Raw genomic sequence first — 27,601 nt, forward strand, 5'->3', positions numbered from 1 at the left:
TTTATTAGTATTGTTATAGCTTCTAATGTAACTTACTAAACGTGCATGAAATGGATTTAATTGAGCATCGTGCTTTTAAGCAAATTAATTATAAATACATTATAAGAATGAGTTATTGCAACTCAAAAATACAAGATAATAGGAAATATTCATATTCAACCTAATTTCGTTTGAGTTTTATTTTATAGATTTGTTGCTGTATATTCTGTATACTAATTACATGACAAATACATAAACTTTTGAACTTGAATTATTGCTGCATAACAATAATTATAAACACTTAAAATAACAGAATTACAAAGACGGCAACGGTAAATTATTCGATAAAATATGTCATAATTCATTCCATTCCGTAATAATACAATCTTCCAAAGAAATATAGGATATATTTGAAACATAGTAGTTAAAGAATTCATAGGTACAAATTCAACCTATTCTAAATATGATTTTTTTTTTTTTTCGTCTACATTACCCTAATCCTACAAAAAAATATTCTCATTTTTAGATAAAGTAAACTGAACCAAAATTAAGTACAACTATAATGCGATTTTATTATTTGGTACACTGTGAATAATAATTTGTTTTTTTTGTTACCCCTTAAGTTCGATACCACAATAAGGTTAGATCCGAATATACTTTATATCCGAGTGATCATTCGAGTCAGTCATTCCAATTCTTCATTTCTAAACCTAATTATTTAATACTCTGTGCATTAAATATATCTGTAAAATATTCATATTCGACTTTAGGATTTATAGGGCTATTTTGTACAGACTTTTACTATAACTAAGTATAATTTACGTATTTTAATATCGTTTAATCAATGAAATGGACAAATAAAAACATAAATAAATAATTTACTGCTAAGGTTGTTTGATATATAACAGTTTCAATTTTGTTACCGCGGGAAAACAGCAATAGGTTTGACTACTATAATGGCCGCAATAGCGCCAATGCTTATAGTGTTTGTTCTTTTAGTATGAATTACGAATTTTAAATACAGTTTTAATATTCCGTTTCTTATACATAAGAGCAAATTTAAAATGGACATTAACGCTGGTAAGTGCCGGTTTATTGTCACGCTTAATCATTTATTATACGACATATAACATATCGCTCATAAAATTTGGAAGATTGAGCATATTATCATGATATAAAAGAAGTGTTAATAATAACGTTCAGTTTTATCCATTATTATATTTAATAGTGCGGTTTTAATGAACAGCAAAGTTTTGATTAATATTCAGCATTCGCTGGTTAAAACCTATATAACACGTCGACTGTTATTTGTAACAAAAGTTAAGTTTCTAATTTCCGACTACATTTAATAGAGGTAAAGTAATACTTACAATAGATTTTTCTTCAAAATATTAACCAGCCATCAAGTTAACTTGTCATTACGTTTTTTCTAAATAATTATTTCATAAAAACTCCTTGGAACATAAGTAATAACATCTTTTCTCTATTAAAGGAATATTTTACAATTTTTAAAAATATTTTTTTCTCATAAATAATCTTAAGAAACCATAATCAGCTAAACTAATAATCTCTTTCAAAATTAGAATTAAATAGTTTTAAACAAACAGTTTTTAAAATAGTATAATAATATCCAAGTATTAAAAAAATATAGAACTTCAAGATTACAGTAGACTAGTGGTTAAAATATGTAATATTTCTTTTATATAAGTAATGTATAAATAAGTATATAAAATTTTCTTCTATTTTTGCTGACTAATATTGGAAATATGTTATTTCAAGTGAGTATATAATTACTAAATTTGAATTTTTTTAATTTTTGTGCCTTTGAATTGTTTAGTTTATGTTTCAATCATGTGGGCAGTACACTCTTAAATAGTATTAAAAATGAGATATATAGTAATATTTAGTTGCCAACTTGAAACTTAGTAGCTATTCTAAATACACCTTATCATATCTATTACAATAATCTTTAGAAGGTGTTCATAAACTATGTGACTTGAGGCTTGACTTGAGAAATGTTGGAACATGTGAAGGATTTATTTTTATTCACTGCGTAATAAGAATTTGGGTGTGTAATTGTAATCATATGGCTAGTAGCATTTAACTTCAATTTAGAAATTACTATAATGTGTTCAAAGTCCCCCTGAATTATATATAAATTTTTATACCTGCATGTTCATATGTATGTTTATTTATGTTTTTTAAGAGAACCACATTGTTTATGAATACAACCTAATTTAAAAAAAAAACTATAATATTATAGGTTTTATCAAAGAGAAGAATTGAGAATAAGAGAGAAAGATTTTGTATTAGTAAGATTAACTAAAATGTAAAGAAACCTAGTTTGTTAATTTGCTGGTAAAAATATGTTAGCCATCATGATACATTTATTATTTCCATTGAAAGACAATTAGATGTTAATTTAGCATGTTGTTTGTAACATTAAAAACCCACAATACATACATAAATATTAAATAACCTCTTGCTAATAATACTAATGATGCACACAGTGGCACAAGATTAATTAATTAATCACAAAATTTATGTATATTATTAGTAATAGTATGTATATTAATAGTAGCTATTTCTTTCTTCAAAGAGGTCTCAACGCAGTTGTCACTGATCGATGCACTGCTAAACGACTTTGACAAAACAATTACACCATGCGCTAACAAAAAGAATGAGAAAAAAGAAGAAGAAACACAGGATGCCATGCCAGACTCTACTACCAACACTGAAAAGGCTACCACAAACCCCTTCCATTGCGGCGACGATGTCCTCGTACCCAACAAAGATGGAAGATATTATTTAGGTTTGATTTTATAATTAAGCAATAAATAGACACTCACTTATTTGTATTGATGGTTTAAGTTTTGGTTACTATTTAATAGCCCAAGACAATGTCTGGTTGCTTGTAGTCAGTATTTAGGCAATAAATATGATTACTAGTTGTCATATTTAACAATTAACGATTGGTTACGATTGTGTTACAAATTTAACTTCAACAGGGACAATAGTAGAGCTGAGCACAAACAATGACAACGATTCGTGCGAAGTGGGCACGGGCGTGGCGCGGTGCCTCGTCAAGTTCGGCGACGGCACGCACGCCTGGGCGCCGGTATCCACGCTCAAGCTGCTCAGCGTGCCTCCCGCAGACGACGGCAGAATCATGTGCGTGGTATGCAAGCGTAGGGAGGGCCCGGCAGCGAGCCCCGCAGCCAACGCGATCATCGCATGCGATATGTGCGGGAGAGGCTATCACGCGAAGTGTCACACGCCCCCAGTTGAGGCGTGGATTAATGGTAAGATTAACTTTACTTAATTTTCTGCCCTTGATTGCTACTATTTAAGTATTATTTCCAAAGATATAATTGAAATAGTTACAAATAAAGCTATAACAGATGCAACACTATCTGAGATATATCAAGTTCATAAAACCAGTTAATTCATTTTAGGTGCATCATGGCATTGCAAGCGATGTGTCGACCAACGATACAGAGTGGCTGCCGCAGAGAACAGAGCATCAAAACGGTCTGACCTGTTCAGGTTCAAGGGAGGACAACAGAGACGGCAACAACAAGAGCTTACACCACCCTGTGATGTTGGTTTCGATCAAGCAAATATTTTTAATTAAACCAAAGATGAAAATTTAAATACAATAAGTATTTCTATTTTCAGACTGCGTCGACTACGTCATCAACTGCATCGGATGCTGGGAATAATCAAAATGAGGTACACTGTTATTGTGGTGAAAAAAGTGATTGGCTTGCGCAAGTATGTCAATTTATACTGCAAGTTAATATCTGCAGTATTTTATTGTAGTTAACAATTATGGTTTGTTTCAGATGTTACTATGTTGTCGATGTTCCCGTTGGTTCCACCAAAGATGTGTTTCAAGTTTACAATATCCATTGTATGCCGGGGATAAGTAAGTTAAAAAAATGTTTAACTTTTTTTAAGATGCAATATATATTTATGTTATGTGGATTTATAATATTTTGACTAATGAATTCTGGATTTACAAGGACTTATTTTGTTTTCCCTGACATGTAACATGCCACATTATTCTAAATGTATGTGAAAAAACTAGGAGAATGAGCAATCATACTTTTTTTCTTGTTATGTACATTTTATTGAATGCTACCTATGGCCTAAAAATGTTATCAAATACATTTGTATAATTGATTTAAAGAGTAAAATTTTTATATTTAAGAAAGTTAATAAGCAAGAAATCGATTATAACTTTTTTATAATTTATATACTTAACTTTTTATATTTAATAATTTATGGTAGCACAAAACTTTCGAGTATCCCAAATGTGGCCCCAAATGGTGTCGGGAAATCAACAAAATCCTTTTTGAATGTGTGCAGAATCCAGACAAATGGCATGAAAAATTAGTAATGATGAATAATAATTGTATAAACATAGGTATAATATTGAAGTAATATTGCAGGCTATACATATTCGCCTGTGCGAAGTGCAACGGCGGCCAGGAATACCTGCGACGGCTGGAGCTGTGCTGGCTGGAACTGGCACATCTCGCGCTGTACAACTTGACGGTATATAACGCGCCCAACTACTTCGACCTCGATACCGTCATCATGCCCTACATTATGGACAATTGGCATGCATTGCAACTGCCTGAAAAGGTGAGTATTATTTTTATGTCATCACCATGATAAAATTGTATGTACATCACATTTACATACACCACATTTTTGTTAATTTACTGGTTTAAGGTTAATGCTTACATAATTTACCAAAACTTCTACATTGTTATCTCAAAAATATCCTTAGCGAGTACAATAAACTAGATATGAAGAAGGGGGCTACTATCCAAACTCAAAAAAAAAAAAGAGATAATTGTAGTATTTCATAAATAAGTATCCATTCAAAGTAGTGTGTAGTGTTGGTATGAGTATATTAACATTAAAAATTCTAACAACGGAATGAAAACTTACATAAAATACAAGCTTACTTAAATAAAAATAAGTAAGAACCATATAAAACACCAATCCATTATTAAAATAGATGTGGAGGACTCCGGTGAACGAGCGACGCGAAAAGATACTAACGGCTTTGACTTCATCGAGAAAGAGATTTAAGTGCGGTCGCGAGATGAAGAAACGTGCAACCATCTGGGGCCTGCGCTTGCGCCGTCCACCGCCGCCGCCGTTACAATTGTCGGCGTTGGAGCAGGTATTATGTTATATATTTTGAGTCATATAAATAGAGTAATATCATATTTATGTAAACTTTATGAAACGAATAATTTTATTTTTTTACAGATTAAAAAAGGAGAGCCATTGACTGATGAAATTGTACGGGAATACGCTCCACGACTACGGTTTTTGTCACGGGCACCCTCGCCGCAAACAGTTTTATCTATTGACGATAGGTAATTAAAAGTGTAACCAAGAAAAAATATATTAATTAATTGTTTTTACTAAATAACCATACATAATTTTTTGTTTCAGTTCACAACCTTCCAGTAGTAACAACGAAAAAAGTTCCTATAAAAGTCATAATCAACATATGATAGTGCCAGTAGATGGCCACTGGTTGAATCTGATGATGGGTAAACGCTTCCACGAAAATCTAAATTCGAATTCTAACTCTGAAAATGATTCAGCTAGTTCCTATGAGTCTGTTAAAACAACGGAACGTGACGATCAACCATCTCCCTCCGTGTGTACGTCCACTGCTAGGAAATCCGATGCCAAAGAAGATGCTTTAGAAAAAATATCAGAAATAAATGAGTCAGAATCAAATGAAGCTAAATCTACATGTGAAAACTCTCCAGTGCCATCTCTCGACACTTCCCTTTTACCATGCTCTGTTAAGTTAGATAATATACCCAAAGACAATACTGATGATATTCACTCGAGCATTAATGACTCTTGTAACATTAATATTAACAAACATACCTCGCGAATAGCCACTATGAACCTAGAAGTCTCTAAGTTATCCACTAAGAACATTATTGAACATTCCAAAATAATGTCACTCCAACATATGGACAGCTTACCTCCATATAGCAGCAGTTTTACGCATGACATGGAGTCCTCCGGTGACGAAACATCCAGTAGAGGGACGCTTGACGCTATTATACCACCATTGAAAGATTTTCAAGGCAAAAATAATCCATTTTTAATGCAAAACACATATCCATCGAAAACACCATTCTCATCAAACATAAATGTGTATAATAAACAAAATGGTAGAAGTCATTATCATTCGAGATTCTCATTGCCAAGTCAACTAAATCCTCTTATGGGTCCCATGGTGCGACCTTTGAAAAGAAAATTGAGTGAGAAGGATATTGTAATAGGCCCTAATGGAGAGGTTAAAAGAAGAAAGTATAGACGGCCGCGGAAGCATTTGCAATTACAGGTATTTCCTTTTTATCATGTCGGTTAAACGTGTGCGGCTTATTAATATAATTTACTTGTATAAAGATTATAATAACAAAACTGCAGTCTGACCTACAGAGAGAATGATCATATACATTACATAGTTGGTTACCTGGAGGAGATCCCAATAAGTATAACTATGCAGCGATAAGGTTGCAAAAACTGTACGCGTCTTTTATTATGGCTGGATCTATGCTGTATTTATTTATTTTCTCTGTGTGATGCACAATAAAGTATAAAGTAAAGTACATATTATATAATTTTCTTGCCAAATTAATAAGCATAATTTTTAAGCACGACAGTAGTCTGTCGTGCTTAAAAAATATTTAAAAATGTCTGTGAAAACAAAAGAAACTAGACAGCAAAAAGACAAAAAACATTGTTTTCGCGGTATATGAGAGCAGCATTTTATATTTGAAGTCAAAATCACTTTACTATAAAGAAGCATTGATTGTCAAATATATCTACCTATTCGGAAACAAAAAAACTATCTAAAAGATTAATCTTGTTATTAAATTATTAAAAAAATCGAGTTCTCTATTTTTTTAATGACAATGTGTCAATTTATTTCAGCTCAACAAATCATGTCCACTGCCAGATGACGCTTCTAAGACTGCTCAGACGCCAACCGAAAATGGTGACATCACACCACCCGCCCCCCATAACATAAACAATGTTAAATTCCATGGGAGAAGACTGAGACAGAGACAAGAGAAGAATTACTATGAGAACGCGCGTCGCAACACAAACAATAGCGCTAGCAGTAATAACAGCGTGAAGAGCTTACAGCTGAGCCCTCACAAGGCAAGCAGCGGCGCTCCCGAAGTAGATGCTCGACAGTTGTCCGCGCTCAAGTCCAGCGTGCAGTCGTACTTCCGCGCCGGCCAGACGTACCGCGTGCTCGCGCGCAGGCTCGTGCCGGGACACCTCCCCGCCTACCTCATCGAGTGGGACTCCGCCTCGTAGGCCGAGGCGCACATGAATTTATTTAAATATACATATTATTGTAATTTTAATATATAAGTGCTTGTCTGTAGCCTAATTTAGTTGTACAGTAAGATCAAGGAATGTGATATATTATTATTCCAACCTTTTTACGTTGTTTCATTTCATAATTTTATATGTTGCAAATTAATTCTAATTTAGTGACGACATAAGATAGAGATCGTCCTGGATTATTATCACATTATTCTTTTATAACATAAATACATATCTCAAATGATTAATTTTCCATTGGTAGAAAAAATTTAGAGAAAGGTTATCGACACGATCTAACTTGAGATTTTATGGGAGATGTGAGAAAATATGAAATTGTGTATGTGGGTGTAAAATATAAACTTAGTTTTCAACATCTGTCAAATTTTCATTGGTCATGTAGGTTTTCCTAAGTAATCTTATCAAATTTATAGTTTTCCTTGTCTTATATAATAGGTGTGTTTGAAATTAATTAAAAACATCCTGTTTATTTAATGGATAATTGATGTTCGGAAAAAAAAGGTTTCTCGTTTCACCATTCAATAATTGCATTTATGTAGGCATTTCGTTCAAAAGGGTTCCACATGAATTATGTTATCTAATACGAAATAAATTAGCATTTGATTTTAATTATTTGCCCGGAATTGACACCATGATTTTCGGTTAAGGTCTACCAATTGACCCATCGGGATTTGTTTTAATACTGTACCCACGTATAGCCTATTCCAATAGCCGACGTGAAGATACAACACACCTTAGATTTACTAATAGCGCTGCTATTTGAATTTCGAACAGTTCTAGAATATATTTTTATTTATTTATTTACAATACAACATATTCCAATTAACTACTTGTATCCACTTTGGTTTCACTTACGAAGTTTCGATAACGTCGCAGACATTCAAAAAAATCCTCATGTTTGACGAATCCATAACAAATACTATGGATTACTTTAGATATGGTCTATATCTGTGCCGTCATGTCAATTCAAGGTTTTCAATTTCTGCCATTGAAATAGGCTATAGAAAGTTTGTGTTCTGTGACTAGGCCCTTATTTTACTGACGGTAACATAGTTGCACCAATAAGCGACATGAGGCCAATGCTAGGGAACGAGAATGTGTAGCCAATTCACATTTAGTAGACTTATTAGAAAGAAATATAGTGTTTTAATACAATTAACAAATATATACTTGAAGAAAAAGAAGATGATGACTTAATATTTTATTTTTAAAACGGGAAATTGCGTTGGAAAAATTATTACAATTTACAAAAAAGGTAACCAAACGCTTTTTATCTAATTTAATAAATAATTAGGTACATACAAAAAAAAATGTGCTTCAAAATTCTCTCCATATAATAAATATTACTATACATACAAAGACAAAGCGATCAGTCGCCACTGTCTATCTCGATTTCCTTTTTCCTTGCTAACGTTTAAAAATAACATAAAATAAACTTCAGCTGCGATATTCGCATCAATATTTTAAACTTTAACTTGATCTTTTCGAATTAATGCGTGATACTAGATTAACTAGCGGAACGTGTTTTCAAGCCGTAAACCTAAATTGGTTAAGTTTTAATTGAAATCATGATTTTGCACGTCAAAATTTATTAGTTGAAATAAGAAGCTTCAGTTGAAAACGATTACGAAAATATACCCATATTCATGAGTAAGGAAATTGGGACTTACAGCTCACGATAATTCGAAGGACTGTTTTCACATGGGACCTCTTATATTAATTTGATTGTGTCATATGCTATCAAATTATCTGGACATTTGCAATCAGCTTCATAATCCAAAAATTACACAGATTTACAATTATCAAAATAAATGTAAGTTGAAGAAATGCCAAATTTATTGTTAAAAATCTGAGGTGTGCGTAAAATAAATCAATAAATGAATTTTCATTTTAAACTTGTAGATATAAGATTTATTTAGCGGCTGTACGATTTAAAATGTGTGGATCCAGATAATTTATAAATACATGTCGTTTTAAAAATTATACATTAATTTAAACAACACAGTACATTATGGAATGTCAATATATTTTACTTTATATCTACATTTTGATTTGAGTCTGGTAAAATGGCTGAAATTATAATTTGCTTAACAATATACAATTTTTCGTATTTCGGTCGGTATTGTATCACTTACTCATCCTATAAACTTATGAGTATGTTGAATTTCGATAATACTTTTATACATTTTCCACTGGAGTTAGCTAACTACAAAACATAAAAAGACATATTCCAATGTAAAATAAATATATTTTCAAATCAAATGTATGACATTTGATCTGTTTACTGTTGACAGAATGATAAAAAATCTACTAACATTAAGCAATATTTATCGAAAATCGAACACGTAACAGAAATTCCATTTACTATTAAATACATAACGTAGGCTGTTATCTCATTGCATCGTGGCTAATCTGAGGGTTTTAAAAAGATCCTACTCGATTATATGAAGTCGACTAAACGTGAGTAACTAACGTACTGTCGTGCCATAATGCAATGTGAAAACACACGAAGAATAACAGATTTCACGGTTAAAAGTTGATTGTCTATTTATCAATTACATAAAATAAAACATTTTTGATTTTTCCCAATTTCAATATGACTACCATTCTATTTATTAGTACATACTATAAAACAAGTTCGGAAGGTAGAAGACGCTCCTAGAACAAAATATAAATATATTATAGGCTTACGAATGTAAAGAGAGTTTACATCAAGAACTTGCATACAAACTTATTATAATACAGTTTATTTTAAAATGCAACCCCCTTGTAAAGGCCTATAGCACGCAACCACGAAGTCAAAATTGATGGTACAACAGTTTAATTTATAATATGTATATCTATTCACAGCACTTAACCACATGTTAGTCAACAGTTTCACACACAAAACGATCACAAAGTCACTCCGGTGTCATACTATCACCATTGTATAGATTGCATTGACAATAATATTTATTTTATATACTCATATGTACAACTATAATAATGTCCGCGCAATGAATTACAACGATTCTTCAAACGCTGCCATCAAGTCGCTTTGCATATTCATATCTATCTGGCCTGCCATCTGAAAAAAAAAAGTCTTTAGAAGAAACACTTTATAGTTTGCGAAATAAGATGCATTAATCAATTGTCATATTACATAGTAGGAAAAGGGATGCATAGAGCTATCAGGAAGAGAAGAAACATTGTATAGTATAATATTGAATTGCGTCGAAATGGAATCCGTAAACATGTGATGCATAGTGGCTTATGGCTTACCGCTTCCCGACGTCGACGCTCCTGCTCGCGCTGACGCAGTCGGTCGCGCTCGGAGGCGGGCGGCTTGTCGGGCGCGGCGGGCGCGGGCGGCGCGGCGGGCGCGGCGGGGGGCGAGCCGCGCGCCACGGGCGACACCGCCGGCGACGACACCTCCGCGCTCTCCGCTTTGCGCGCGCTTACACCCACCCTGCGAGTAACACCAAAAAACTTTCTTTATTCTGAGATAATAAGCAGCCCAATTTGGACCATCAATAATTTTACGGTTATGTTTAAAATAACATGTCAAAACTTTTAACGTAATATAATATAGTAACAATAAACGCTATACATTTTCAATATCACGTAATAGAACAAAATCATTACAGTAGTTCGTATTTATGGGCCTCCGGTCTCTCCGATTTCTTACCCAATTAACGACGTACGGTAAGTATAATACCTATTGTAATATTATGTTGGGTGATAAGTTTCAAGTTTATTAATTATTGTTTTTAATAAAAATACTGTCCTATAACAGGAACAAAAATAAGGTTATCTGTATTTGTATCTATAATCTCGTGTGCAAATAAAATAAAACTTCGCACTATATATTAAATCTTCTTTAATTTTTTTATAATTCGATGACTCAATTATGTATGAAATACACCCAGTATTATACTTATACAATTTGATGATCACTATTTTAATCATCTTATTTTATGAAAAAAATAATATTAACTTGTTTTATCTCTCTAGCTTTAGCAAGTAGGAAATGCTTTAAGTGTGTGCTTACTACATTGATGAATGTACATTTTATAAAACAACTAAGGTATACTTTTATACTATGTTGCAATTTTAACACAGCATTATGTAAGTAAATAACTGACACATCTACACTGGAAACTACCAATCGTAGTCTACGCTTCGAGATAAGATATTATTCCGATGCTTTAGTAAAGTCAGGAAATATTACCTCATTTTATCATCTTCGGGATGCCGCCTTTCTGTTTCTTGACGCTGTCTTTCTCTTTCCGCTTGCTCCTTCTTTCTGAGTTCTTGTTGTTCTATTAAAGCTCGTTGTCGATCAATCTTTTCACGAGCTTGTTTCTTAAAGGCCTATTAGAATAGAAAATTCATTAAGCACCACGAAATAACACATGAATAAACCATGATACATAAAAACATAACATATCTTACTTGAAAACTGTCCATTACTGGTTTCTGTTTTATTTGATTATTAACACCAATGTTCGGGACACTCTGAGGACTACCGGCTTGTGCCAAAGACGACCAAGAACTAGCATTCTTCAAATTCTGCTCTTGTTTAAGCTTAAAAGCTTGAGCAAAATTAGAGTTCTTGGTGTCTTCTACTTTTTTATCTATTTCGTACTTTACTCTATCAGTAATATTGTTGCCAATCATATTAGGTACTCCCATAAGATCTTCGATCGGTTTCGGCGTTAACAAAGGTTTTACTTCCTCCTTCTTAATCACCGGTGGTATCAAATTAGGAGTATTTGGGATGTTTAGATGTGATTGTGCCGTTACAGAGTGCGTGTGGGGTACAGAGTACACGGGGTCAAATATAGAGGAAACTGGAGGAGCAGTCGTTAAGCACGGTATGTTAGGATTAATATCAGGCCTCAACATTTCCCGCTCTTGCGATGTATTCTTTTCCACAAAGCCATTATGGGGTTGAGGATACATTTCATTTTTTATCTGTTCGGTGACATGAGTCATATCCGTCAGGCCTCCAAGCTGAGCCATCAGATTGTGATGCGTCGCATCCGGCATGATCGAAGGCTTCGGCAAAGCGAACTCCTCGAGTCGCATCGATGATTCAGACGCGCTAACGCTAACATCCATCGGCACATCTGCTTGCAGGCTTCGCTCGAGACTGGCGAGCGATCGCTCGATAGGGTCTATGTAGTGCGAGGCGTCTACTTTATCGAGGCCATTACGGGGCTCGGTTTTCATAGGGGGCTTCTGAGGCTCCTCTCTGAGGGCAGGCACATTCGAGGAGTCGGGCGCGTTGGGCGCGGGCGCATGCACTGGCGGCGCGGCGGGCGGCGCGAGCGGCGCGCTGGCCGCGGGCGGCAGCTTAGCGTCGGGCGCGGGCGAGGGCGCGGAGGCGGGCGCGGGCGCGGGCGGCTCCGGCTTCGGCTCGACGCGCGGTGGCTCGACGGGCGCAGGCAGCGGGGCCACGGGCACCACTACCTGCGGGACCGGCTTCTGGAATTAAGTTCGTGACGATCATCAGTCGAATCCGATTCGTTTGTAATGTTAATTTTCTGTATGTGAATGATATTTACAGTTTGCGAAGGAACTTGTTGTGCTTGTTTCTTGAGTTTCTTCTTGGAAGGTTTGCCGGCACTCGTACCTGCAATGATCGAAAGTTACTTGACGAAAATAGATTAGCAATTGATAAATAATATTCAATTGTAATATACGTATCACCTACCTACGGTATCCATTAACTTGCAGTGACTTATTTTTTTAACCTAAAGGAATTCTTCAGACCCTTAAAATTTTAATAATTACACGTTTATGTCTCTTAATAACCTTTTCAAATTATTGTCATGATCGTTTATCAGACGGACAATTCGTTTTCACAATTATGAAACAATCTGTTGGGGTCGCAAATTATTTAAAACTAATTTAAGATACATAAGTGATTTATCGTGCCACATTCTATAAGAAAGTCTTTAATGATTCTATTAATTTAATCTTTTTGTGTAATTATTTAAATGGCTAATGCAAATGTATTTTTACGGTAATAAAACCAATCCTCGAAAGTAGTACGTGACTAATTGAATAGATATATCCAACAATTTAATAAATAATTTAGCTTGCTGTTAGTAAATATTGCATAAAAAGACTTCCTTTATAGAATCAGATACACACAAATTAGTCACTAATTATAACCCAACTCTCTCCTCTTAAGTTACGAATCTATATTATCACGATTGTGAAATCCCCTTTATTTTTTAATTAACTTGCCAAGTAATTGACGAGCTGTAGTAACATCTGTAGATATTGAAAAGAAGGTTATTTAAAAAAAACACATTGATAGGAAGAAATACCTTTAACGCACTTAAACAATAATGAAACTTCAGATCTCAGGGAAGAAAATAAAATTCAAAATATGTTACTTAAAAGTTTTACTTAAATTTTTGTAATATATTGAATTATATACAAAGTTTTTTCATTACCACTCATTCTTATTATCTAATCAATTTAAAAGACATGAGGGTTGATTAAATAAATCTTATATAAAATTTACACATGGTGTTTCTGTTTACACACATCAAAAATCTACATCAAAATTAAACGTCGCGCAATATTATTTAATTGTACCAAATATTTACTAAAACTTTTTTAAAAACTAATTGAAAACATCTATACATGTCATTTTAAGCAAATTAATATCCAAGTTCATACTTTTAACATTTGACATTTATAATCTCCATAAACTTATTTGCAAAATGCTAACAAGAGAATATACGATCGACTATTTTGTTCTTTAACCTTGGCCCTAGAAAAGCGAGGATTTCAAACATAATACATAATAAAAGACGAAGGCAATTAATATATTAACCCAAAAAAAAAACAGTTTTTAAATATATATAGTATAAATATAATATATATGTATGTACAAGGTAAAACTAAAAACGTTTGAGTTAGTATAAGAAACAGCAATGGAAAACAGATTTGTTCCCCTTTGGTTCCGTCAAATGTAAAACTAATTGCTACATAATGTAAATATTGTACTTGTGTGAAATCCTATTGCTTTAATTTTTACATAATTCCTATTTCTTAGAAATCATCAGGAATGTACAAATGTCGATTTTCTTTTACCTTTAAATAACTTATATTAAAATACTGTTAGCCCAATTTTGATTAGTCTTACATTGAAGCAGGTATTTTAAATAATATCATATAAAATAAATATTATAAAATCTTCTAAAAGTGAATTAAAACAATGATAGATATTTAGCTAAAATTATCAAGACTCAACCCAAATCACAATTTGTGATGTCGTAAATGTGTTGTTACCCATGTAACATTATTTCATCATTTCTAAAGGTCAAACACTTCTCAGGAAAATACTAAAATGGTTTAAGTCTTGCATATATTTTAGTAACATTAAGAAATTCACAAAGTATGCTTTGTGAATCAATAATTTTATTGAACAAATTAACTCTGTATGTATATAAAATAAATAAGATAAATTGAGATATTACAATACTCTATAAAATGCTATATATATATTTGTTTTTTATAAGACCTAAAGCTCCTAAAATTATATTTATCAATTAAGCTAATTAAAAGTAAAATTTTAACATACATAATAGTAGATATTTATCATAATGTTCCAGTCACAGTCATGACGTTTCGCAATGTTCATATATTGTAGATCATCTACTATTTTAATCAAATAAAATAACAAAGCGTCCATAATTTGATATTTAGATGCAATACTCTTAATGTGTCCATAAATAAAGTGTAAATATTTAATGACTGGAAAATTTATAAAAATCAAATTGACTCAAATGTCAAAATTTCCAAAGTACTTTTTACTTGTTGTCAGGCACCTGTCGTGACACACGCAAATTATTGCACCATTTTCCTCCCTCCTTCAATTGGGCATAACACAAAGTACAATTTTGTGGCGAAGCTAACTACATACAAAATACAAATATTCAGCTGTGTAAAATAAAAATTACAAATAAGTAAAAGATTCTACAGCGGCAGGGCCTAATTTAATTAACATTTTATTTAACATTCATCGGTACCATCAACATTTTTTTTATATAGTAGTATGTATACAAGTTTGCAAACAATTTGTGGAAGGAAGGAGGCCAGCTTTGGGTATATTGAGTGATATTCGATTTCGATCACACGTCGCGTTGAATTTTGGGAGCAAGCATCGAATAACAAGCGTTCAACCAATAAACCATACCTTTTCAAGAATTAATTTTTTTAACTACAACATGTCACTAGAATACATCCTCGCGGTACGAGAGAGCAGGGGTGTAAGAAGGTGTGATAATTTTGCTTGCTAAATGTGTCCGTCCTTACACAATTGTTTGCATACCGTGGCAGACTGGCTCCTCCGGCGTCGTCCTACCGCCTCCGCAACTTACGCGCACTTTATTCTTATCAATTCCACACTAAAGCGATTAGTAACCGTGAGATCTGAAGTTTCCAATAAATATTTATTCCGAGATAATAAAATTTTAAGGATGCAAATGAAATAGCTTCGCACTTGAGGACATGATATAGTTAAAAATATTAATGTGAAAAGGTATTTCCTATTGGTTTATGAAATCAAACCAAATAAAAAATTCTCTTACCGGCACCAGTTACGAGTGTCAGCGAACACCAAAGCTGGCTTCTCCTCCTTACCAATGACTTAACTGTTTTGTGCCTTTACCAACATTTCTTATTATGCTCAAAAATTTTGGATCTCAATGACTGTCTGATCGAATAAAAAGAGTCGTTTCCCTCTTTCCAATATCACAGTAATATAAATCATCATACAGAACTAGTTCTGCAACGCACGCACGCAAACTCATGCACACATCTAATAATCTACATTCTTCAAAGTAATAAGTACTAAATTTAATAAGAGAATTATTGCGAGGTTGTTTCGCCTAAGATTGTCATACTGTGTTTAAAACATATAAAATTGTATGAATGTGAGGTGAAAGTGTAGGATTGTTAAAAAATCTGTTTGACACAAAACAGCATACAACAAGCAGTCTCAACTTTCAGTTTGGTAAGCATTCATATATTGACCAAATTATTCCACTCAAGATCGTTATTTGAGATAAAAATAACAATTAATTAATTATCAATCTGGATCAATAAATAATATCACTCTCAAAATTAAATGTCAATAAATAAAAAAAAAGTTAAGGTTTATCCATCACACGGACATAAAGAGGATCTACACAAGTAGGTCTCATTAAAATCTAATTTGTCTTTAAAATGTTCACAATCTGATCGGTTATTCTAGACATTACGGACATACCATTCATTCTGTCACTGACATTTTCAGACTAGAATAAAATATTAAAACGGCATTAACCCGTCCCACGTACAATTCGAAACATAGTACCGCGATAGATCACATATTAAAAAAAAATACTGGCAAAGGTGAAAACCTCTCAGATTTAATTCTTAGATATGAACAATCGGATCTAACCTAAAACTAATCATAGATCTCAAGCATTTCGAAAACGTTCATCGCAACACGAAGATATCTCTTAATTAAATGCACGTAACATTAAATGTAAGTCTAAGTCGTAACGCGCGAGTTCGAGCGCTAGCTGCAAGGGACAATTAAGGCGCCGTGTGTCTAACCTGCTTCGCTGTCGCTGCTGTCGGACGAGCTGGTGTCGGTGCTGGACGAGGAGTTGGACGAGTCGGATGAACTGGACGACGATGACATTCCGCCGCCTAAGCCCTCCTTGCAGCCCTCTGCGACCACAATGGGAGTTAATTACATATTAACATCAGACAACATCAAATAATATTTATAACTGTTGTATGATTTAATGAATTATAATATATTTAATGATGCCTTCATATAATTAGCCAGCATAGCATTTATTTATATATATATGTATATTAAAATACCTCAAGTAGTCATTTTGTATAAGAGGTTTACACAAAGTACATATTACTCATTACCTATGCAATAACTGATTATTAAATCATTTCAGTCACCTTTTTTGGGTTGCTGTTTCTTATTTGTTCCTAATTGCCCTGATACATCTTGCAACCTTTTTTCTAATTCTTGCTTTTTCTCAGCCATCTGCTCATCCTTAGATTTGCCAGACACTTTTCGATCTAAAAAAATTCAAGTATATTTAGACAATACTCATCTTGACAGATTATATTTGAAGATATTATTTTTAAAAATTAAAAAATCTTACGTGTTTTCTTCCGAAGACATGAAGCTACATAGTTTTCTAATTCTCTAAGTGTAGATGGTTTTAATGTTTCAAAATCTATTTCGATTTCATCTGGATTGGAATCTCGCAGTGAAGGTTCTCTGCTTTGAATTATGTGTACAACCTTTCCCAATTTATCACCTGAACGAAAAATAAATGATGTTAATATCGATTTGAATTTTTTTAAAAAGTGAAAGCGACATTCACATTACAAAAAAGGCAATACTAACCAGGCAACTTGTTGATGTCAAGCGAGAGCTGCCTCTTCTCGTCGTATGACATGGGCTTGGCGAGGTCCTCGTCGTCGGTATCGGGATGCGCGTGGTGCGCGTGGTGTGCGTGGTGCGCGTGGTGCGCGTGGTGCGCGGGCGCGTGGTGCGGCGGCGCGGCGGTGGGCGTGGAGCTCTTCTTCTTAGCGGGCGCGCCCCGCGCCGCCGCTTTGCCCGCGCTGGCCGCGCTCACCCCGCCGGCCGCGCCCGCACCGCGCTTGCTGCCAGTCTTGCCGCGAACGCCACTCGTCGCTGTCGACGATACTAAGCGTTACCCATTATCCGTCATTTCCTAGTCGTCTTTTTGCGCTTTCGTATTTCGTTATCCATCTGATGTGTCTATTCTAGTTTTGGAAGAGAACTATATGACGGGTTCGATTGCCTGACTGATAAAGTTCATATTAAAGGTAAATTCTACATAAATCGAAGGAACTAGGCGATATTGTGATTGAGTTTATTACAATACAATTGTAAATATTATAAAGACGAAATGTTAATTTTAGTCACGCATAAAAATCATATTAAGAATTCTGGCCGAAAAGAAATTAAAGCTAAGACTTAAACTATTTTCAAAAATCCTATTTTATATAAAATAGGCATAATTTATATTTATAATTAATAAATAACACTTACCCAAATTTTCACCAATATTGTTTGCTTTCGCACCATAGCCCGCAACAGCATTTGTTTTAGGAACAGCATTGTTTGTTATTTGTTTTTTTGTTTTGTCTTTCACTTTCTTTTTAGCTTTCTTCTTATTATTGGACTCTTCGACAAGCTTTCGCATTTTTTCCTGGAGTGCAAGAAGTTCCTTTTCTAACAATTTCACTTTATTGTTTCTTTCTTCCTCTGAGTCATCCGATTCAGATTCAGATTCGGAGCCCGATTCTGAGCTAGAGGCTGAGCTCCCTTTATCTATATGTGGTACTCCTACATGACTCGGTTCATCAGGAATCTTGGCATACCTGTAGATCAAATGATAAAAAAAATAGTAAAAAAACTTTTTTAAATTACAAAATTTTTTTACAATATTCATTATTTATTTTTAATGTTTTATTCAGTATAATAATTATGTTTCTCACCTCATTTCAAAAACATCTTGTAACTTTCGGGCCATAGCAACCACGTCGTGATCGGGTGGATTATATTTGTAACAATTTGTGAATATTAAACGGACATCTGCCGCGAATTCCGCGGCCGTCTTATATGCTCTACCATCCATCTTCTGTTTAACGGTCCCGAGGTCCATAGGTTTCTTAATAATATCAAAATAATCATGTAGACCGAGCAACTCGGCATCAACGGGTTTGTAAAACGGCCACGCGTAACCCTGTAGAAAATCGTTAAATCTAAATAGCTCAGATCTAAACATTAAAATATAAAACAAATCGCATTACGATCTTTCAAGAAAATACAACAGGTAAGTAATCTTACGGAGTGTTTCTTAGAAAAGAGCTCTTTCAATATTTCGTTGCAGCTCTTGAGCGCGTCGGACAGCTTCTCCTTGCTCTTGGCTAACTGCGGCGTGAGCGCGGCGTGGTGCGACGCTCCGGCCGCTCCCACGCTGGGCGACAAGCCGCCCATTTTGAACCCGTCATCTCCGACTCGACCCGCCTGGAAACGACTTGTATTAATATCTTGTCAAATACAGTCGACTCTAATACATTGTCAGCAAAAGTAATATTAGTTTAATTATTATTAAAGCGATTAGCTGATGTAATTATATTATACACATAAAATAATGGGGATGGAACTATGATGAGTTGTTTAGCGATATTATCACAATGTTTCTAGTTCTTATTTTTAAAATCTCTATAACCTACTTTTTTCTGTCTGCCACTTTCTCTTCTGGTAGAAATTTTGGCAGGTTTAGGTCCGCTCTGCTGTTCGATAGTGGGAGTTGTATAGCCGCCTTCAAATGAACTACCCATAGGTGTTGTGGTATCAGCTTTTCTCTTAACGCCTTTTTTTACCTATTAACAAAAGACGATATAAATTTAACATGTTTTCTAAAGATAAAAATATATAATTTTTTTTTGTTAGTAACTTATATTACCTTAGCAGGTTGGGTCTGTGATAGCGTGACGGCTGGTATTGTAGCGACTGGTTGCGCTGGGGCTTGAGTCACATGGAAATTGGAAGGTTGAGTTGCTACCTATAATTAATTATTAAAATATTACACACATTAATAAAAAATTATATTCATGTGCGAAAAAAATATATGTCGCGTCGCGTATTAAATGTGCATACCTGTTGCGGGAGTCCAGTGTGTGTAGCGGGCGGCGTAACCGAAGGCGCCGTAAGCGTGGGCGTGGTCGTGGTATTGGTGGAACCCACGAAGGCGGGGTGCGGCGCAGGCGCCATTGGCTTGACGGCAGAGGTCCGCGCACCCAGCGCCGCGCTCGCTGCGGGTGCGCCCGCGCCCGCCGTCGCTCCGCTCGCCGTCACTCCCCCACTCGAACCTCCCGTGCGCTTTTTGACTCCGCCCTTCCCGCTGTTCGAGGGCATCTCAATTTCTTTTTCTTCCTTGTCCATTTGCGCTATCTAAAGGTTTTTATGAATCGTTTATCATTTTTTTCAGATTGAATAACGAACTTTTTAAGGTATGGTTTACAAATATCCTTTACCCGATTTAAAAATAACTTTTCTAGTGTTTGCGCCATTACGACAACATCTTCCCCTGGTTTATTGTAAACATAACAATTTGTGAACATTGTGTTGAAATCCTGAATGCATTCTTGAGCGGAATAATAGTAGTTTGACTCGAGACGCTTTTTTATTGTACCTAAATCCATAGGTTTTTTGATGATTTTGTGGTAATCCTGAAAATTAAAATTGTTTATATAGGCAACCTTATATGGAACTTTGATTTTTAAACATAGAAATATATATTAAATATTACACTTACAGGAATATTTAATTTTTTTGCATCTACGGGTTGGTGAAAGGGCCATGCAAATTTGTGTTTCCACACTGCCTTAATAACATTCTTTTGGAGGAACTGTAGCTGATTGGTTATCCGGCCTTGCCGGCGTGGAACGTCCTCGGAGGACGCGCCATTGACTGGTTCCGCCGAGGGCTACAATAGTAAAAAAAAAACGTTTAATGCACTGTTGGACTGACTATATATTTTTGCACATTACAAGAGATTACAGCACAGTACCACTTTAATATTGAAGATAATATTTACAATTTTGTCATAATTCGTATTTTTTTAATTTACATAACTTACAGTGCTTGTTGTAGCGAGGGGATCGACTGCCTGCTGCATTGTGCTGGAGTCTGCAATCTACCTGCCAAGACCACGCAAAAACTATAGTAACTGTTGTTTACAAATACAATTTTAGCCGCTAATGTTAAATGATAAAATCCTCACCTCAATTGTAACAAGAGGCTCATCCAATTTCTGGCTAAGAGGCATCAGCTATACCCTCTTTTACCATATAACGAGTCTATCATAATATAATGAGGTGCATTTGCACCTAGGTATACTTCATTTTTTTCATTTAAATATTTTTAGACCTAGAGAAAATTAAAAAATAAATTAGTTAAAAAATACTATGCTGGATATAAAATATGCTTGGATTACACTTTACCTTGCACATTCATGCAGTGTCCGTATTGCTTAGGAATTCGTGTTTTCACCAACTTAGTTTCTTGAACCTGAAATGATATATATTATAAATGCTAAAGAATTTTATAGTTTTTATTTCCAAAACATACATAGTAAAAAATATATATAGCATAATAAAAGCATTTGTTTATAATATATAACAATGCCAAATGTAATAACATATTTTTTGTTTATTTTGCATATTTAAGCAAATAAAAAAATATTAAATACTTTATGCAATGCAGAAATTGTTAACCAATGTAGAGGAAATGAAACAAAAGTACAAATATTTATTATTGACTATGCTTATTCATCCAAAAAGCCCTACTTAACATTCCATACTCGAGATTAACTTCACTTGGCCACATATGATAGCAGACAGACATACTAATTCAAAATTGTTAATAATTTTATTACATAATTATAAAGAGCCTGATAATAAATATAGTCCAAATGTTCATGCAGGTATTCAAACACTTTTGTTACATTAATTAACCTTCAAGACAATTTATCAACAGATTACAGCATAACCTGGATAATTTGAAACTATATGGTCTTAGAATTTCTGATAACTTAAAAACACTTTTCATGATAGTTTCTTAAATATGCAGAAACCATTTCAGGTTTCATTGCATATAATATTTTACAGCACAGTTAACTCGTTCAGGTTAAAAAAAACACATTTAAGCAAAGCAAGCAAAACTTTTTACAGAATATAGTCTTTTGAAATCTTTATACACTAAAATAATTGATTATATTTTAACACATATCCAATAACTGGACCACTTGCAATACATACATTTTAAAGGCAATGCTCCACTAATAATGATGATATATTTGTATGAATATATAAGCTTTTGTTTATTAAGAAGAAGCAATCACTACAATCTTTTCCGTCAGTAATTTGAACTAGTCAAGCTGATGAATTCTCTATTACAAAATATTTTGACTCTATTTTACATTTAAGAAATAATAAGTATTATAACAATATAGTCCCTAGCATAAATTGAAATAATTACCACAGATTATTTTTATATTTGTTGTTTTCCTAACGCTGACTGTAGAGTAATGTTCGAAAGATTTAAATAGCAAATGTATTGATTTTAGGTTATAATATAAAAATTAAGACCAATAATTGTGATTTATGATTTTTAGGTTTAAATAACAATTTTAATAGATATAAATTTATTGCAACATAAATAACTTACATGGCAAACATTAAAATCTTCAGAAAAGAGGTTATTAACATTTTTTATTTATGATTTTGTACTGATTTTGAAGATATTAATTTTAGCTTGAGTGTGTGTGATTACTCACCATATTAAAAATAACAAATAAGATTTTTATTTATAATTTGTATTTTGCAGCATTCAATCATTTAATTAATTGCAAGTAATATAAGATTCTCATTAAATAGAAAATTATATATATATATTAGTCACTGACACTTGTGTCAATTCTTTTACTTATATCTCTATTTTTATTAAGACTACAAATTCTTCAAACATGTTTGGCCTAAAAAAAATTGGGTAGGGCCTGATCAATAAATAACTTAATAATATATTAATATATAGGCTTCTGTGTGATTTTTTTTAGTAAAACACGCCAATATAACTAAGAAAAAAAGTTAAAATCAATGAGAAATCACCATGCATCATTAAGTAAGATTTTTGGTTAATCATGCTTCTATAGTTTTTAAAGCCCTGCACCCATACCATCAATGCTATTTTATAGGAAAACAAGTATATCACTAAATTGTGATCCACATATCATTACCTCAGTATTAGCTGTCAAAACAAATGGACACTTTAAAAACAATTGGATTAAAATTGGATAACCTTACGTCTCTAACAAGCTAAAAGGAGAATGGAGACTGGTATTTTTAAGATCTAGAATGTTCCTTGACACAACTTATTATTTAACTGAATTAAAGGGTGTGAGGGATGAAATTTTAATAAAAGTTGTTTGTTTATTATAAACATCTATATTTATAGTAAAATTAAAGGAAAACAATGAATTTAACACTAAAATAAAATATAAAAGGTACATAAGAGTAAAATTGTTATATCGATTACTGCGTATACCTATATTGTTATATATGTAAGCAAAGAGAATTTTAATGTCCAAATTATATTTCAGATTTTGTAGCCTTTGTATCTACTTACATAAGTAAGCCTAGGACTTAAAGAATTTGGTGAAAACCACTCGCCTAGAGGCCAAATCAAAAATGTTGAAATATTGCTTAATAACCAAGTCATGCAGACTCTACTATTATACATTACACAGACCATTTAAAATACTAGCAAAATAACAAAATTATAATGTTTCAATTTCGAAACAAGCTAAGAAATTATGAAAAAAGACTTACGAAGATATATCAACGCCAATATGGCGGATGAACTAAAAATACGATGTTGGAGTAACTTCTGCAGAAGCAAATTTTATCGATTTGCTTCACTATATAAAACACTCCACATTTAACAAAGTTCATAGTCTTTTAATGTAGTTATAAATTCATCGTCTTATCGGAAACAAAAACCACTGTCTTTTTTATACAAAGAATAGCACAACACGAACTCTCAAAGGTCCAAGCGGGCTTCAGACATGGCCGCCAAGCATGAAGCGAGTGACTAGCGTCTTTAATCATATCTAAAATACATTTGTCACTATTTCATTCTGAAAATCAAAATAATATAAAAATAATATAGAAAAACGTGTAAAACATTTATATTTTGAATTTTGGTGAGAGGATGACATTAGGTTTCATAGTATTCATAGGATTCAAAAGAATGCACTACGAAAATTAAATCAGTATGCATAAGCCATTTAGCGCTCAGTGGCGCCCCCAACTCAACCTCAAATCTTGATCAATCAACTCTCCCGCGTCCGCGCTTTCGCGCTGCTGCTTTCCCTCCCTTAAATTAGTACAGAGTAAATAAGCTATTATTGAATATAATAAAAAATATGTTGCCTCTAATGAATTAATTTTTTTTTTTTAATTCTGGAATTATTTATTGAAGTTGAGGTATTAATAAATGTGTATTTTTTAAAGTAGATTACAGCATTAGATCTCTCCGTTATCACACTTATTTGTTAAAAGGGAAGGAATGAATTATGTCGACTGATTCGCAGAATACAGTTTGACAGGTCTATTTGAATAAATTTACTTGGGCACGGACCTTTGTACAGGTCCGTTTATATATAGGATAGGTAATAGGTTGCATCGATTTGTGACATATTCTTCCACCAAACAATAATACGTAGTATTGTATGTTCCGGTTTAAAAGGAGAGCGAGTCAATGTAACTAAAGACACAGGGGGAACATGATATCGTAGTCCCCAAGGATCGTGACACACGTGGCAATGAAGAGGATGGTTAATATTTCTTAAGCAATAAATATAAAATGCGCTATAGAATCTTTGAAAAATAAAACAGTATTTTGTATAAACGTAAGTATTTAATAATATTTAAATGATTACGAATGTATAATCAAACAGTTATTATCACATCAAAGAATGTATGTAGAAATATTTTATATAATTTTCACTTAAGAATATGTTTAAAAATATCCAAATTTTGAATCGTGATGACACTAGTGGACTTGTAATGAAATAAATTGAGATCTAGCAAAGTAAATCATCAATTATTCATCAAAAACGATTTTCTCTCTCGTCAAATTATGAAGGTTTTGTTTTCAATTAAAAAAATATATAGTTTCTGTTTTCACAATACATCATTTGTAAAACAATTATTTCCCCTGGCAACGTAAGAAATGTATATATATATATATATTTTTAAATTAAAAAATGATGTAAACTCATTTGCTTTTACTCAAATTGTCTGTCCACGCCATTAGAAAAAAAAATGTATTTTATGCAGAATTATAATTATTCGTTAATATTGTTTTTATTAAGATAAACTCGATGAAACTTTAAGGTACTTAATTTTCTGTTATAAAAATTAAGCAAGTAATAAATATAAAGATATTGGACCAATTTAGTTCGTCACGGAACTTAATTGTGATTTACACATGGGTGTATTGTTACTATTTATTCAACATTAGATATTCGCTATAGCCTCCTTAGTGAGGCGTAACTACAAAATTATTGAGAGACCATTATTTGAATGTGAACGAAAAACCAACACTATTCGGCTAGACCGGATTTGTCGCCAAAAAAGCTGCCAGATCATATAATATATAGACAGAAAAATTATAATTTAGAACCCTTATGTGAACAGTTTGTTTTATTGACTCTTTTGTATAATTGGATAAAAAAATAAAATCAATAAAAAAAACCTATACACGTTCTCGTTAAGCATTGGAGCAACATAGCAAATGTTTGTCGTGTAGTTAATATAATGCCTAGATATTTTTCAACATAATGTTAGGCTAAAAATATCATTCAACAGAAAATAAAATATGGCAACTTATCATTGAAACAAAGTTGATAAATGACAATGTCAAAAAAATAAAAGTATTTTTATTGAGAATTCTCAAGTTTTATCAAATAAAAAGGACGTAATATTATAAAAAAAGTTTAATTTCCATATAACATTTTATGTTGTTTTATTTAATGTTGAAGTCACACTTTGAAATGTTTTCTTTCTATGCATGACAAATGTACAAATAAATCGAAACAATACAATAAGTGATTCGCACAGATATTATGTAAACTGTAACGACTTCAATTGCAATAAAATGTTACAGTTACATGGCTAAGACACATTCTAAGACCTCGATTGAAAGTGAAAGTGGTCACGCGTAATTTTTAACAAGGGCTTATCCGGTCTCTTTTGATATAGTCAACTTGAAATTTATTAAATATTGTTATTTTTAAAAGGTATTTCTTGATATAAAAGCATAATAATAATAATAAACTAATTTCAGTTAATTAATTTAGATTGTTGTGTAGTAATAAATAATTTTATCACCATTCCTTTGTAATTAAAGTAGCTTGAATTTAATTCTTTGTTATTCTTGAACCAGTAATGTTTTGTAAACTTTCGTTCGTTTCAACCCTCGAGTTATGAGTTTTAAAACGACTTATATTTCCAACAATTCATTTTTATTAAAATTTTAGTTCCTAAATTTATCATGGAGGACCATGGTCATATGGATCATTCAAATCATGAGGCAGCACACATGTCTCAAAATATGGATCATAGCATGATGCATGTAGATCATCAAATGAGCATGAATGGCACAAACTTTTTGGAGGAAATTAATGTGAGTTTTTATTTCAAGTTGACTCTTTTAAATAAGTGATTATAAACTAGTTTTTTTAGTAATGTATTGTATATATGTATTTATATATTTTTTTATTATATAGGATATGTTTAATTCAAGCAAAGATCTTCCCAATGAAGGAGCAGATGTATTACTTCACAAACACCACTCGAGGCCCTTACATGATATGCATATGATGTCAATGACTGTAAGTGAATTATTAATCAAAGTACAGCACTGATAAATGTACAGTACCTAAACTTATGTTAATATAACATATCTTCCACTATATTGGGTATCTTAAATTTTTTTTTTACATATAACTTTACAAAAGATTTTAGTAAATATATGAACAAAAATTATTTATTATTTTTACAATCTGACAAGAATATTTTTTTTTTAGTTTCATGGAGGTTATATGGAGACAATACTTTTTTCATGGTGGAAAGTAACAGATGTTGGGGAATTTGTTGGATCATTTTTAGCAATATTTATTTTAGCTCTTCTTTATGAGGGGTATGACTTTTTCACACAAATGGCTATAGACATATATATTAAACATTACTATTTAAGTATTTTCATTTAGTTGGATAAATAATTGAATTGTTTTAAAACTGATTTCACATGTGAATTTACTTTCTCAAACTATCATAATATTTTTTTACTATTAATTTTCTAATAAATGTTGTAAGTTGTTCTTTATTTTAATGAATTTGCAATAATATATATGTATTCTGGCAGCCATACTAAAATAAGCAAATACTTTTAGATTAAAATACTACAGAAAGCATTTGCTTTGGAAGACTTATACAGGGCTTCAATACTGTGCGGTGTCCCCACCTGATAAAGGTGTAGCCAACATATGTGCTGATGAGCCTCAAGTAATACAGTGAGTTAATTAAT

At 32.9% G+C, this 27,601-nt stretch overlaps 3 protein-coding genes across 10 annotated transcripts in view; 2 read left to right on the forward strand and 1 right to left on the reverse strand.

Moving 5' to 3' along the window:
• Window positions 1-27,601, forward strand: part of Ctr1a (Copper transporter 1A) — a 315,878-nt gene that overhangs the window by 287,388 nt on the left and 889 nt on the right. The window contains exons 1-5 of one of the 3 annotated variants that reach the window (XM_026628640.2): window positions 25,909-26,312; window positions 26,553-26,698; window positions 26,802-26,906; window positions 27,102-27,214; window positions 27,468-27,587. In XM_026628640.2, the coding sequence (XP_026484425.1) occupies window positions 26,567-26,698; window positions 26,802-26,906; window positions 27,102-27,214; window positions 27,468-27,587 (470 nt within the window). In that variant the 5' untranslated portion in view covers window positions 25,909-26,312; window positions 26,553-26,566. Of the gene's footprint in view, window positions 1-25,908; window positions 26,313-26,550; window positions 26,699-26,801; window positions 26,907-27,101; window positions 27,215-27,467; window positions 27,588-27,601 lie in introns of those variants that run through there. The other 2 variants (XM_026628641.2, XM_064220941.1) reach the window with 2 other exon arrangements.
• Window positions 704-7,486, forward strand: LOC113392263 (uncharacterized). Of its 3 annotated transcripts, none has more exons than XM_026628607.2 (11): window positions 704-1,059; window positions 2,579-2,791; window positions 2,988-3,281; window positions 3,435-3,580; window positions 3,658-3,711; window positions 3,825-3,907; window positions 4,434-4,629; window positions 5,012-5,179; window positions 5,269-5,378; window positions 5,458-6,373; window positions 6,967-7,486. In XM_026628607.2, exons 1-11 carry the CDS (start codon window positions 1,044-1,046, stop codon window positions 7,357-7,359), a joined length of 2,589 nt encoding a protein of 862 aa, XP_026484392.1. In that variant the 5' UTR covers window positions 704-1,043; the 3' UTR covers window positions 7,360-7,486. The 3 variants fall into 3 exon arrangements, with proteins under 3 accessions (XP_026484392.1, XP_026484390.1, XP_026484391.1); XM_026628605.2 differs by having other exon boundaries at window positions 705-1,059; window positions 3,658-3,753; XM_026628606.2 differs by lacking the exon at window positions 704-1,059 and adding an exon at window positions 1,639-1,757 and having other exon boundaries at window positions 2,581-2,791; window positions 3,658-3,753.
• On the reverse strand, window positions 7,346-24,354 carry LOC113392260 (bromodomain-containing protein 3-like). 4 transcript variants are annotated; one of them, XM_064220868.1, is made up of 21 exons: window positions 23,839-24,354; window positions 21,454-21,520; window positions 21,234-21,379; window positions 21,090-21,146; window positions 20,766-20,936; window positions 20,485-20,679; window positions 20,108-20,401; window positions 19,914-20,012; window positions 19,681-19,830; window positions 19,292-19,471; window positions 18,940-19,187; window positions 18,491-18,822; window positions 17,819-18,109; window positions 17,571-17,729; window positions 17,362-17,484; window positions 16,996-17,112; window positions 12,939-13,006; window positions 11,824-12,855; window positions 11,600-11,742; window positions 10,651-10,837; window positions 9,395-10,456 (listed from the first exon to the last, which is right to left on the reverse strand). In XM_064220868.1, the coding sequence occupies exons 3-21, from the start codon at window positions 21,276-21,278 to the stop codon at window positions 10,391-10,393; spliced, it is 3,957 nt and encodes a 1,318-aa protein (XP_064076938.1). In that variant the 5' UTR covers window positions 21,279-21,379; window positions 21,454-21,520; window positions 23,839-24,354; the 3' UTR covers window positions 9,395-10,390. The 4 variants fall into 4 exon arrangements, with proteins under 4 accessions (XP_064076940.1, XP_064076938.1, XP_026484385.2 ...); XM_026628600.2 differs by having other exon boundaries at window positions 11,824-12,858; window positions 23,839-24,353; XM_064220870.1 differs by lacking the exons at window positions 9,395-10,456; window positions 10,651-10,837 and adding an exon at window positions 7,346-7,355 and having other exon boundaries at window positions 11,581-11,742; window positions 11,824-12,858; window positions 23,839-24,353.

This window comes from Vanessa tameamea, chromosome 5, assembly GCF_037043105.1.
Source record: "Vanessa tameamea isolate UH-Manoa-2023 chromosome 5, ilVanTame1 primary haplotype, whole genome shotgun sequence".
NCBI classification, from domain to species: Eukaryota; Metazoa; Arthropoda; class Insecta; order Lepidoptera; family Nymphalidae; genus Vanessa; species Vanessa tameamea.

Excerpts from the sequence above, each read along its gene's own strand:
- LOC113392263 (XM_026628605.2), top strand. Across the intron at positions 3,581-3,657 it reads AGCTTACACCACCCTGTGAT|ACTGCGTCGACTACGTCATC; the intron begins GTTGGTTTCGAT and ends TTCTATTTTCAG. Across the intron at positions 3,908-4,433 it reads CCATTGTATGCCGGGGATAA|GCTATACATATTCGCCTGTG; the intron begins GTAAGTTAAAAA and ends GTAATATTGCAG.
- LOC113392260 (XM_026628600.2), bottom strand. The coding sequence starts at position 21,278 with ATGCCTCTTAGCCAGAAATTGGATGAGCCTCTTGTTACAATTGAG. Across the intron at positions 19,188-19,291 it reads TCTTTTCTAAGAAACACTCC|GGTTACGCGTGGCCGTTTTA; the intron begins GTAAGATTACTT and ends GATTTTCTACAG. Across the intron at positions 17,113-17,361 it reads GAAACAGCAACCCAAAAAAG|AGGGCTGCAAGGAGGGCTTA; the intron begins GTGACTGAAATG and ends TTGTGGTCGCAG.